Source organism: Mandrillus leucophaeus, unplaced genomic scaffold (assembly GCF_000951045.1).
Source record: "Mandrillus leucophaeus isolate KB7577 unplaced genomic scaffold, Mleu.le_1.0 Scaffold185, whole genome shotgun sequence".
Taxonomy (NCBI): Eukaryota; Metazoa; Chordata; class Mammalia; order Primates; family Cercopithecidae; genus Mandrillus; species Mandrillus leucophaeus.
The window spans coordinates 1,219,236-1,233,037 of record NW_012101865.1 but is presented as its reverse complement, the minus strand read 5'-3'; the positions used below and the strand labels follow the sequence as shown (position 1 = coordinate 1,233,037).

General features: G+C 47.8%; 2 protein-coding genes across 3 annotated transcripts in view; one reads left to right on the top strand and one right to left on the bottom strand.

The window, feature by feature from the left end:
* The window catches only part of STPG1 (sperm-tail PG-rich repeat containing 1), a 62,898-nt gene that overhangs the window by 43,904 nt on the left and 5,192 nt on the right, over nt 1-13,802 (top strand). For both annotated transcript variants that reach the window (XM_011977866.1, XM_011977867.1), the window contains 2 exons: nt 2,799-2,907; nt 6,391-6,556. In XM_011977866.1, the coding sequence (XP_011833256.1) occupies nt 2,799-2,907; nt 6,391-6,556 (275 nt within the window). The remainder of the gene's footprint in view (nt 1-2,798; nt 2,908-6,390; nt 6,557-13,802) is intronic.
* Nucleotides 10,787-13,802, bottom strand: part of GRHL3 (grainyhead-like 3 (Drosophila)) — a 44,975-nt gene continuing 41,959 nt past the window's right edge. The window contains exon 16 of the mRNA XM_011977868.1: nt 10,787-11,081. Within this exon, the coding sequence (XP_011833258.1) occupies nt 10,895-11,081 (187 nt within the window). The 3' untranslated portion in view covers nt 10,787-10,894. The remainder of the gene's footprint in view (nt 11,082-13,802) is intronic.

Below are 13,802 nucleotides of genomic sequence, written 5' to 3'. Positions count from 1 at the left end.
GTTTCACCATGTTGGCCGGACTGGTCTTGAACTCCTGACCTCGTAATCCACCCACCTCGGCCTCCCAAAGTGCTGGGATTACAGGCATGAGCCACTGCATCCAGCCATTCTGATGTGTTTTTTTAAAAGTTCCTTCCAGCTGCTGTGTGGTGAATGGACTGCAGTGTGGGTTGGGGGTTCTGAAAAACCAGTGAGGAGACTATTATGCTGACAGGAGAGATGGCAAGGTGTGGTCCAAGAAACTGATCAGAAAGGGGCTTAACCATTGCCCCTTTGCCAATCCCAAGTGGCAACCAGGCTACTAGGGAGACAGATACAGGAATGGACTGTCTGTGCGGATGCCCCTCTCTGCAGCCTCCCAGTTGTAGCTGAGGGACGCCACCGTCAGTGTTTCATGCGCCATTCTCCCCAAATCGCTGTCTATTCCTTCACCCGGCTTCCTGTCTCCAATGCCCAGCACAGGTCCTGGGATGCAGTAAGCATCCATCAGTGTTTATGATATCAAAGGAATAACTTTCCAGTAATATACAGTTGTTAATCTAGAAAGGACCACTCCCCAAGTCAGAATTGTGTCCTTCTGCCAACCGATACATTTAGGTGCATATTTTTTGTTCATTATTGTCTTAATATGACCCTGAAAATAATACACGCTCATCATAAAATATATTCAAGCCCTGTAGAAACCCATGAATTAGAAAGTGGAAGTCCTTTATAATTCTATTTCCCAAAGCAAACCACTGCATTAGAAACCAGGTGCAGACTGGGCACAGTGACTCATGCCTGTAATCCCAGCACTTTGGGAGGCCAAGGCGGACAGATCACCTGAGGTCAGGAGTTTGAGACCAGCCTGGCCAATATGGTGAAACCCTGCCTCTACTAAAAATACGAAAATTAGCCAGGCATGGTGGCACACACCTGTAACCCCAGCTACTCGGGAGGCTGAGGCAGGAAAATTGCTTGAACCCGAGAAGCGGAGGTTGCAGTGAGCCAGCATCGCACCATTGCACTCCAGCCTGGGCAGCAGAGTGAGACTCCATCTCAAAACAAAACAAAAAAACAAAACAAAACAAAGAACTAACCAGGTGCAGTTTCTTTCCTATTCTCTCCTACCTCTGGCCCTCCACCAGTGTTAGCATTATGCTGTACACAGCACACATGCATTTTCTTCTTAGATTTCTTTCCATGGCAATACAATAAATCTGCTTCAGTCTTTTTTAACCTGCTGAATATTTTCCTGGCCCCATGGAGAAATCTTCCAGTGACGCACACTCAGCGTATACAAAAATGTTCCCTTTTTCAGTTGCTTTTCTGTCTGGGTGAAAAATAAAGCCGACATGCTGTTTTGTCTACAGGTGGCTTTTTTTCAGGCCAGGAGAACAATGGTTGAGTCAACTGGTGAGGAGTAGAAATGCAGTAATCCTGTTAGCCACACTGTGCTTTGAGGTCTGTCAAAGCCTTTCTCTGCCTTTGCTGCCACCATCCCTCACTTGTATATTCGAGTCCTCTTCCTTGGTACTGTGTTATTACCTTCTCTCCGGCAACCTGGCTCCTCTCCCCCACTCCCCATGTCCAGTAATTAACCTGTCCCATCTGGTCTCTTTGTTTGCCCTCTCTGCATGTCGTCTAGCCATTAGGGCCCTGGGAAAAGCTAAATTCCTCCACCTTTGTAAACACAAAATCAAAATGCCATCTGCATTTCTCAAGAAACATTTTTTTTGACAAAGAAGTATCACAGCAAATCAAACCATCCTGGCCCCAGCAAATAGTTTCACTCATTCAGCAAATATCCCCAGCAATCACAGGTTTAATTTGTATTGCCTCTGTTCTCCAATGAATACAGGAGACTGCAAATTGGCATTTAAAATATTTATGATTCATGTGTAACAGAAGAATGATCTCAGGGTTTTTGCCTATTATTTTTAGAGTTCTGGACACATCACACACTCTCAAATGTATTTCATGAGTCGGCCAGAATGCTTAATTTCTGATCAGTTCAGGAAAGTCGAGACAAGGGAGTGCTTGCAAATGTGATCACAATGTTAAATGATACGACTTTCTTGTGTGCCCCAAATGCTGCATTTATAGAAGGGCTATTTGAACAGTGAACAGAGCACCTAGGAATGAGGATGGGGATGGGTAGGACTGTGTGTCCTGAAAACAGTAAAAATAGTAGAAAACCAAGTGCAGTGGCTCATGCCTGTAATCCCAACACTTTGGGAGGCCAAGGTGGGGAGATCATTTGAGTGTAGGAGTTCAAGACCAGCCTGGGCAACACAGTGAGACTCTGTCTCCAAAAAAAAAAAAAAAAAAAGTAGCAACAAAGTGAAGATAATTTTCAGGTGTAGCATTACACACTTCAAAAAAAAAAACACTTTCCTAGAGGTGATCTCTGTTGGCCCACCCCTACTCCCTGACGGAACTCCACAGCAAGTGGAGCCGACTGTCCAATCCGTTTTACAGATGAGAAAACTTGGTTTCAGAGAGGTTACAGATGCAGAACCACACAGCCTGTCCTAACAGAAGTGAGCCTGGAAGCCAGCCTGCAGCTAGCTGTGTGCTCTGTTCCTTGTTGAGTGACCAGCATTTTCTGGGGATCACAGACTCATAGACCACTTGAGCTGGGATGACGGGGAAGCCACAGCCAGTGTGACCTTTACAGCTCACATCTGTACATTTGCTAAGAAGGACGGGTTTCAGTTTGAGTTTTTTTTACGTAGATTTGCCACTTGTCCAGGCACGATGACAAAGACAAAGAGAGGAAAGGCACTGAGTACATTGGGTGTATTTTCTCCCCGCAGGCCTCTGTCTCTTGCTGCAAGCAGAGAAACAACGTCTGTGCCCGAGCCGGCTTTATGTCAAAAACCCAAAGAGGATCTTTCATTTTTGCTGAAAAAGGACCTCCCCCAGGTAAGCAGCTGCTTTGCCCTGGCCTTGACCTAAGGGTTAAGTGTCCCAGATTTGATTTGCAGGGCACCTACTTCTTCATAGGGAGTCTTTGGAAGGATTTAGTCTTTGGGTGGGGAGGAGTAGCAGGCAGGTACTGAACAAAGAGGAGAGGTGAGAAGACAGCCAGCTCTCCCCACCAGGAGGACAGGCTGGCTCTGGAAATGGGCCTCCCCTTTTATGACCTGGCATACCTGCTCTGGGCAGCCAAGTGGAGAAGTGACTTCTCACCTCAGAAGTGTGCACATTTGTACACCCCAGGTGCCATCAGAGGCCACTGGGGAGGGGTGGGAGATACAGGGCATGACTATACATCCTGTTCCTTCTACACTCAGCTGCCATGTTCCTTTTCTCCTATGCCAGAGGTGACTTCATCATCTAGTCATGAAACGGAGGAGGCAGCTCTGTTTCCGGGGCACCCACTCGATGGTTTCCATGCAGTCTTGCAGGTCTGCCCTCGTAGGTTCGTCCACTTAGCCCTGCTTTTCAGATGAGGAAATGGAGGCTCAGAGAGTTGAAATGACTTGCCCAGTGTCACACAGCCGGTAAATGGCAGACACAAGCCCAGAGAGATCTCACTAAGGAGCCCACGTCCTCCATCATTCCATTGTCCCTTCTGGAACCTCCAAGATGCAGGAATAACAAGAGCTTTCCTCCAAGTGTTTCCCCTGCTGGCCTTGGGGAAAGGTGTTGCACCTCTCCTGTGCTCTCTGACCGCCAGTCCTGGAGCACTCATTATGTTAGATTATCCCAAATAGGTCCCACAGACCACGCCCCACCCCCAGGATCCTTGGGCCCAAACCAGGAGGAGCAGGGAAGGTTTGCTTCTGCAATCACGCCTCTTGCAGAGGGGTGTGGATAAAATTGTAGTGCATGTCAGATTTCAGCAAATCCAGATTAAAGTTGAAAAGATCAATCTGAAGCTGAATAACAAAACCAGCGCTAATTAGGAAGCTCAGCCCCAGTTCATGCTCCCCTGCCTTGCATCATCCATGGGCAAAACCCCACCTTGTCTGTTTATACAGAAGAACAAAGCCCATCCCTGGGGTTGGCCAGAGTCCCTGCCAGTGAGCCTTGGGATGCGGGCACCTCCACAGTCCACCACCTGCTCCTGCTCCCTCCTTGTGGGGGGGATCCTGAGAAGCCCCCAGCCCCTTATAACACAGAACAGGAAGGGAAGGGCGGGTACTAGCATCTGTTAAGCTCCCCGTGGGTGCCGGGGCCTTACATTCATTATCTCATTGAATGCTCCAAAGCCCCATGGAGCAGGCACTCACCACGTAATCATGTGCTCAGAAAGTGTGAGCTCTTCTTACTTTATCCCCACTTCACCGACAGAGGTAATAGAAAAGCAGGTGATGGGCCCAGTGTCCCACAGCTGGATTTCTTTTAGTTTTTGTTTTTGTTTTTTGGAGATGGAGTCTTCTCTGTCACCCAGGCCGGAGTGCAGTGGCACGATCTCGGCTCACTGCAACCTCCGCCCTCTGGGTTCAAGTGATTCTCCTGCCTCAGCCTCCCGAGTAGCTGGGATTACAGGCATGCGCCACCACGCCCAGCTAATTTTTGTATTTTTAGTAAAAACGGGATTTCACCATGTTGGCCAGGCTGGTCTCAAATTCCTGACCTCAAGTGATCTGTCTGCCTTGGCCTCCCAAAGTGCTGGGATTACAGGTGTGAGCCACCACACCCAGCCCCACGGCTGGATTTCAATCCAGGCTCATCTAGTTCAATACCTGGTACCTTCTCACCCCCCACCCCAGCTTCCTGGCAGCTGGTTCTCTCTGGTAGTGGCAGCATAAATGCCTTCTATTCCTTGCTTTTGCTTTTCATTTTTTTCCGTATTTTGTAATTCAAGTGTTGCTATAACCTTTTTAGTGGAAATATATATATGAAACAAAGAATATGAGAGAGTTATCCAATATTGTAAATGCTGCTGACATCTGCTTTTTTAAAAATTTAAGTATATACTGGGAAATTTTTTTTTTTTTTTTGAGAAGGAGTCCTGCTCTGTCACCCAGGCTGGAGTGCAGTGGTACAATCTCAGCTCACTGCAACCTTCGCCTCCTGGGTTCAAGTGATTTTCTTGCCTCAGCCTCCAGAGTAGCTGAGACTACAGGCGCGCGCCACCACACCTGGCTAATTTTTTTTGTATTTTTAGTAGAGATGGGGTTTCACCATATTGGTCAGGCTGGTCTCAAACTCCTGACCTCAAGTGATCCGCCCACCTTGCCCTCCCAAAGTGCTGGGATTATAGGTGTGAGCCACCGTGCCCAGCTGATACTGGGAACCTGTTTTCATGTTAGTAAAAATCCTTTTGGAACATGATTTTAAATAAATATATAGTATATTATTATATGATGGTACCATAAATTAAGGAAGCAGTATTGTCTTATTGGAAACTGTGATTGTTCTGAATTGATTGCTAATATGAATAGAGTAGTGGAGAACATCCATGTGCAGCGCTACTGACAACTTAGGGGTGAGATGGCTTCCTCTTCACCCCAGTTTTGGTCATTCTCTTCTTCCTTAAAGCTTCGTACACAAATTCATTTTATTCTGTCACAGTTTCTCAAGACAGGGCATTGTGGCATGGTGAGGAAGTGTGGGCTTTGGAGACAAGCAGACCAGTCTCTACATAGTGGTGCTCCATACATACATGTTAGCTGGGCATGATGGCTCACACCTGTAGTCCTAGCACTTTGGGAGGCTGAGGTGGGAGGATTGCTTGACCTAACGAGTTCAAGACCAGCCTGGGTAAAATAATGAGACCTCATTTCTACCAAAAAAGAAATTTTTTTTTTTTAAATTTTCAGGACGTGGTGGTACATACCTGTAGTCTCAGCTACTCGGGAGGCTGAGATGGGAGGATCACTGAGCCCAGCAGGTTGAGGCTGCAGTGAGCTGTGATCGTGCCACTGCATTCCAGCCTGGGCAACAGAGCAAGACTCTATCTCAAAACAAACAAAAAAGATAGTTGTTGATTGCATGATATTTACAAAGCAACCACTATATGCTAGGAACTTAAAATATTATTCAACTATCATAACAACTCTGTTGTCAGAAGAATTATTATTCTTACTTTGTAGAGAAGGAAAACTGGGCTTCAGCAAGGTGGAGAGATTTATCTAAGTCCCTGGTTAGATGAATGTCCTTTGGCAAATTATTTAATATCTCTGAGTCTCGGTTTCCTCACATTTAGAATGAAAGCAGTAATACTCATCTTGCCAGGCTAGTGCGAGAACTAAATCAGCTAAGTGTGTGCTTCCGGTGCCATCTGTTCTCTGCTTGGTGAGGACTGTTTTTGTTTATCTCGGGCAGCCCTTCCACTTGACCATCCTAGACTGGTGTTGCCTTGCAGCCATCAAGTGTGTTCTTAGGGGTAAGGTACTACTTTTTATTTACTTGAGAAGAGTTCCTTATTCTGTCATAAAATTTCTTTCTCCGTAGGGCATTATGATATCAACGAATCCCTTGTGAAGCAGTCGCCAAACACATTAATGTCTTGTTTTAAATCAAAAACCAACCGTGGATTAAAACTGACATCAACAGGCCCGGGACCCGGTTATTACAACCCTGGCGATTGCACAAAAGTTCCAAAAAAGACTCTTTTCCCGTGAGTCCCAATCATTCTGATCTTTCTTTTGAAAGGTGGTTGTGGGGAAGGAGCCCAACAAAGAGAAAAGGAAGGGGTGTCACTGCTTGGCAGAACACAGTGCCAGGCCACTCTTCAGGGGCCCTTAGTCACACATAATGGTGCTCAATAAATGCCTGTTGAATGCCTGATATTTATTGAGCAACTACTGTGTGCCAGGAACTTAAAATTGTATTCAATTATTACTATAATCCTGTTGAAAGAATTGTTATTCTTACCCCGTAGAGGAGGAAGCAAGGCTTCAGATTTGGCGGGAGATTTGCCTAAGTCTACACAGCCAAAGTGAGGAGCCACAGGGAATTGGCTCAGGACGAAGTCTGTCCTCATTCCCTGTGATGCTGGATTCCCCTGGTGCTGACATTGTTGTATTTTTGTAACATAAAATCCTCGCTGGAGTGGCAGGACATTCAGAAGCAGTCCGGCTCTCGCAGCTTTATATTGATGGAAGTTTAAGCCCCGACTTTGGAGTTGGTGATACCTGCTGGATTTGTACTTCAGCTCTGCTGTTTTTATGCTCTGTGACCTTGGGCAGAGTTCTAACCTCTCTGAGCCTCCATGCCCTCATCTGTAAAGTGGGAATAATTCCTGCCTCATAGGATTGCTTTCAGAATTAAAAATACATGTTTGGCTGGGCGCAGTGGCTTGCACCTGTAATCCCAGCACTTTGGGAGGCCGAGGTGGGTGAATCACTTGAGATCAGGTGTTCGAGACCAGCCTGGCCAACATGGCGAAACCCTGTCTCTACTAAAAATACAAAAATTAGCCAGGCATGATGGTGCATGCCTATAATCCCAGCTACTCAAGAGGCTGAGGCAGGAGAATCACTTGGACCTGTGAGGCTGAGGTTGTGGTGAGCCGAGATTGTGCCACTGCACTCCAGCCTTGGTGACCGAATGAGACCCTGTCTCAAAAAAAAAAGGTAAATAAAATATATGTTTGGCATTGGCATTGCAGCTGGTGACTCAATATTAACACAGATTTTAAAAAATAAATACAGGGATTTGTGTTACCCTGTTTAATATCCTGCACATTTTATATTACTCTCACCTAAGAGTCTCAAACACTCACAGGGCTTATTTATTTCTCGAATGGTTCTAGAACTTCTGGAACTAACAGCAGTTAGGGTTAGTCCTCCTGTTACCATCTCAGCTCTCACCCTGGTGCAGCCCCTCCAGACACAGCTGGCCAATGGGAGGGCTGGCCAGGTGGGACCAACCATATATCCACCTGGGCCCCTCTGGAGAGATCAGGCAGGTGGTGGGAGCCATAGCCACAGTGGGTCAGAAGTCCAGGCAACCCAGGGAGGCTGACAACATTGGGCATTGTCTGATCATCAGCCTAGAGCAAGGGGACCACGGTTAGAGAGAGGTGAGAGTTGTGAATCTGCCAAGTTGAACTTAGAATCTGGAGAGGGGATTGAGACCGCTGCAATCCCCCAGAGGAGTCCCTTCGGCCCTCCAGGGCTAGGGCTCTGCAGGCTGGCCTTGTACAGGCTGTAGGGCTAGGGGCTGGGGCAGGCCAGTCTCCAGGAACAGCTCTCTCTCTGGAAAGTCTCTCTCCAGAGACCTCCCGCCTCCAGGCTGGCATGCAGCGTCTCTACAAGCAACTGTTCCTTTACTCTGCCAGAGGAAGGTGGTCAAGAGGACAGGTATTGGGGTTGGTCGACCAGAGTATGAATCCCAGCTCTGTACCTTCCAGAGACTTCTCTCTGAGCCTGAGTTTCATGTTATTAAGTAGAGATAAGAATCTTGTAGGGATTCCGTGAAGATTCGATGAGAAGATGTTGGAAAATAGCTATTACCGGCTGGGCGTGGTGACTCACGCCTATAATCCCAGCACTTTGGGAGCCCAAGGCAGATGGATCACTTGAGGCTAGGAGTTCAAGACCAGCCTGGCCAACATAGCAAAACCCCATCTCTACTAAAAATACAAAGCTGGGTGTGGTGGCGGGCGCCTGTAATCCCAGCTACTCAGGAGGCTGAGGCAGGAGAATTGCTTGAACCCAGGAGGTGGAGGTTGCAGTGAGCCAAGATCACACCATTGCACTCTAGCCTGGGTGACAGAGCAAGACTTGGTCTCAAAAAGAAAGAAAATAGCTATTACCCTTATAATGATAGCTGTGGTTATTGTATATCCTATAGACATGTTAGGCTATATTATACAATATGGCTGTTATTTGGCATGGCAGCTCAAGCCCCCAGCCCAAATTTGGAAGCTTCTTCAAGGAAAATGGTGAAATAACATAAGAGTGGAGGACACTTGGTTTTTAACTGTTTTATCTGGAGAAGTATCTTCTGGCTTTTGCTCAAGTTTGAGCAGATGGTTTGAGATCATTCTTATTTTATGGTGGTTGCATTTGTCAGTCATCAGGCTCTATAGATTTCTAGTTCTGTACTGGAGGCTCAGGTGAACAGGACACCACGCCTCCAGCCAGCCTCATCTGGGAACAGCCTCGAAGCCAAGTGGAGGAGCCTGCAGCAAAATGCTGGGTTAGGTGGCCTCAGGGGTGTGTGACCATGCACATCCCGTGGGGCCATCTTCCCACTGGGCAGTGCAGCGGGGCTGCGTGTCTGGGGCTTCTAGGGATCGCTGGCTATCTGTCAATGCTTCATAAATAAAAGGTCTTTGGTTAATAAGTCTGAGAAGCACTGCATGGTAACCCTCTGCCCCTGAGAACATCGCAGTCTGCACAGGCATCTTAAAGGCTCTGAGAAGGGCAGGGAACAGCTGATCACGTCTCCTGGGGAGGCCATGGAGGCGGCGTGAGCAGTGGATTGATTAGCGCAGACTCCAAAGTCAGTACCGTGGAACCTCCACTTTCCCCTCTCACCAGCCAGGTGGGCCTGGGGGAAGGGAGGTCACTTAACTTCCGGTGAATTCAAAGTCGTCTTTGGTGAACGGGGATAAGAATACCTCATAATGTGGTTGCAAGGATAAAAGGAGATAACCCACAAAACTCACATGGTAACTTGTATTTTTATCAAAGCAGGTGAGCAGGTCTTCCGAGTCTTCCTAGGGTTTCTAGTGTGGCCCCTTAGGGCAGATGCTGTGCTGGGGGCTGGCTGTTTGTTAGCACTGGCATTTCTGAGCTCCTTAGCTAAAGGTCACACCATCGGGTGTTCCTTGGCCATGGCCACCTTGCTGAATCAAAAGCTAAGAGGAGTTCTCAGCTACCAAGGTGTCTTCAGAAGCAAAGTGAAGTGTCAGCCAAGGTTTCACTTCTGAGGTCTTCAATATCCGTCACAGTGGTGACTCAATGACTTAGGGTGAGTCAGGGTGAGAGTTTTGGAGATCAAAATAGTTCCTCCTAGGCACTGCCTTCCAACTCATGCTCCCCGGCAAGGAGGTGCAACACTCAGGGTCATCTTTCTAACCCTTGATCTGCTTCCTGGAGTATTAAGCCACTGGATTTGCACAGACACGCTGTCTTGTCACAGCTCGAGCTGAAAAATCAAGCCCCGTTGGCCCCACTCCAATTTTGGTAATTAGATTGGGCCCACCTTAACTTCCCCTGGGATTCTCAATTCGATATGGGATGCTTCCTCCCAAGCGGCTGTGATCTGTCACCCGCCACCCTGTTAAATAGATACTGCATTCCACCCCAGAGGCAATCGGCTGCCCTTTAATGATGAGAAAAATTGCCCCTTTATCCCTCCCAACCCTGGGAATCCCTGAGGCAGAGTGAATGTGTGCCTGGGAGTGGCTGGAGGGTCTCGGATGCCTTCCCCAAGTGGCCTGCTGAGTCCTCTAAGACATTCATTATTCTTAGGTGATTTGCAAACAGCTCGCATTGGAAGCTGCAAACACATTTAATCCAGCTGTGGCCAACTCAGAGCCTTTGATAGATGTTTTCTTTCCACGGGGCAGGGCCAGGTTGGCTTTTATAACTGAGTAATGAGGCTCATAAAAGCCCTGGTCACAGTGCACTGTGGGCTGCCCTGGGTTTGATCTGGCCTGACCTTTGTGATTTGCCAGCCCCACCTCGACATGGAGGGACCAGCCCTGGATGAGGATGAAACTGTCATGTGGGCCTCAGATGCCTGGGCGCCTTTACTTGCTGCCAGCCCTCTGCTTTTCTCTGCACTTCAGCAAATGTTCCTAGGATAGGGCTGGGGGCCTCAAAGCTGAGGAAGACACATTCCCTTCCCTTAAAGAGCTAGGCAAGTAAAAGCCATAGAAAATGCAACATTATAAGTGCAAAGGAATAGCCAGAATGTATTCAAGGGCCGTATACTCTGAGCTGAGAGCTCTCAGATGCGATCTGCCGTCATCCTTCCACTTCTCCTCCAGGTGGGCGTGTCACTCCGAGTTTACAGTGAAGTGCAGGCTGTTTACCGTGGTGGGGCTGGGATTTGAATCCAGGTCCCTCTGCCTCCAAAATTCATCTCCAAAACCCGTGTTCCTCACTTGAGTCACAGGATGGGAACATCCAAGACAGTCAGGTGCGGGGTGGTGAGATGGGTGTCGGTGGAGGAGAGAAGTTTCCCTGACGGAAGTGAGAACGTCAAGAATTGAATTCAAGTTTGCGGGGAAAGTTGGTGTTCCTCACAGAAGGAACGGCAGGGACAAAGGCATGGAGTTGCTGAACTGTGTCGTGTTGAGTGTTTCTGGAAGGTAAAACGGAAGCAGCAGTACGTGGGAGATTAGGCTGGATTGAGAGGCCATAAATAGATCTTGCCTTTAACTTTTCATCAGGGTTTGTAAGTGGGGAGGGTCAGAAGCCAGTGAACAACCCAGGAACTCGCCGGTGGATGGAGGGTTGAAGGCAGTCTAGGTGCTCAGCGTCTGTCTCCTTGTGTCCCAATTCCTTCCATAACGGCTACAGCTTTCCCCATTCCGTGCTTTTGCGCCTGCTGTTCCCTCGGCTGGAAATGCCCCTCACCTGAAGACTTTCTGGATTTCTGGGTGGATTTCTGGATTCATCCTGTTGGAATTAATGTCCGTCTGTCTCTCTCTCTTTCTGCTCTCAATGCAGTTTTGTTTGTTTGTTTTGGGGTTTTTTTGGTTGTTTGTTGTTTGTTTTTGTTTTTTTTTTAACCTCTATTCTAACAGATTTCATGTTTTTAAACAAATGTTACAAGTAAAGCACTAGTTAATCTTCCTAACAATCTGGGTGGAAGTATTATTTCCACCATTTTACAGATGAGGAAATTGAGGCTTAAGGAGGTTAAGAGCCTTTTCTAAGAACACATAGCTGGTGAATGGAGAAGAGGGGATTCAAACCCAGTTCTGTCTGAGTGCAAAGCCCGTACTGCCTGAAGTTGTCACCAGTCATGGCTGTTGCTGGCGGCGGATTGTCAAGCCCTTAAGGACACTCGGGTCCGTGTCTTAGTACAGAACTGCCTGGATTCCCAAGCATGTCTGGCCCAGAGTCACACACATGGCTGGTGCTCATGAAAGATCCATAGAGCTAGGCTGAAGGTTCTGAGCCTCTCCTGGGCATATTGAAGGAATGGAAGGCAAGGGACCTCTCTAACCCATCTTGCCAAGAACACTGGTGAGTCATTAACTCAGCATGCTCCAGCCTCCTGCAGGCTGTCCTTGGCTAAGAAAGCAGACACCTCATGGTGTTCTCAAAGAACAGGGTGGGAATCTTGGGCATGGAGTGACCCAGACCAGTGATGGGGTGACCTCATACAATGGTTGGTTCATTCCAGCTTTAATTTCCAGGAATCAAACCTGTCTCTCTATGATGCCAGCCACAAACTCATCAAATGTCTGGAGGTGTTTTGAAGGGGGAACCGCAAGCCAGAACAAGGAGAAGCCAGCTTTTATTTATAAGGGGAGAGGTTGTTGATTACACCCTATAACCAGTTCTTCCATGCAGATTCACAGCAAACAGGGAGGCAGCATGTCCCCGCTTTCCCTGTGGGTACCTTTGTTCTAAATATAAGCATCCACGCCAGCTGCTCCTCCACCACAAGATGTGAACCCAAGCACATTTATGATGACTTTCAGTGTCCTCCCTGACAAGGGGGCTGTCCCCTGCCTCAGCATGACTCTGAGGTGGAAGGGCCCTAAATCAGTCTTTTACGAGGCTCAATTGCCTGTCTGTCACCAAGCAGCACACAGTGACGCTGACACAGGGATCATCAGAAGAATAACAACTATCTTTATTGAGCACCTACTATGTGCTGGTGCTCTACTAGGTGCTTTACATACCTTTTCTGTAGTCATCGTAACTCTTTTATAAAGTTAGTGTCATTGCTCCGTGCCATGCTGTGTATACTGACACTAAGCTATAGAGAGATCAGGGGCCTTGTCCTACAGCCAGGAAGTGGCATGACTAGAATTCAGCCTCAGGTCTTTGTGACCCTTAAACTCAGTCCCCTCCGCCATCATGCTTTCCTCCATATTGCTAGGTGCCAAAGACTTGAGTTCCATGCCAGCATTCCTATGAACGTGCCTATAACTTTGGATCAGTTGGATCTGGACACCAACATTTTTAGAAAACTAAGGAGGTTGAAGAAGATATCACTTGGGTCCCCTCAAGCTCTCTGTGTTTGAGAAGTTGTTGGCTAAAGTGCAATAGTGCCCCCGTGGCCAGGAATCCCAAGTCCCCTCCTTTGCTTGGATGGGCTGGCTCCCTTGGTCGTTGAGTGCTGGGGGAGGCTCCTTTGGCCATTCAGTGCAGAGTACCTCCTCTCCCCTTTTGGTGAGAAGCCTTTTAGAAGAAGCCCTGGGTGTGAGCCAGAAGGAGGTGGCCCTTCTATTGCATGGTTGGGAGAGTAGCATGATTCCTGTAACAAGCCCAGAAATCTCTGACAACTCAGTAGAACTTTGAATCAAGGCCTGATGAAAGGTCACAGCAGGAAGGGACCTCAGAGGTCATCTTGTCTAATTCCTTCCTTTTACAGATGGGGAAACTGAAGCCCAGAATGAATTAATGACCAAGCTGGGACTCAAGTACAGGTCCTATTTCTCTTTCATTTAATGTCTCAATATCAGAAATAAAAGATAGACTCCCTTTCTTTTTTTTTTTTTTTTTTTGGGAAACGGTTTTTTTTTTTTTTTTTTGAGACGGAGTCTCGCTGTGTCGCCAAGGCTGGAGTGCAGTGGCCGGATCTCGGCTCACTGCAAGCTCTGCCTCCCGGGTTCCCGCCATTCCCCTGCCTCAGCCTCCCGAGTAGCTGGGACTACAGGCGCCCGCCACCTCGCCCGGCTAGTTTTTTGTATTTTTTAGTAGAGACGGGGTTTCACCGTGTTA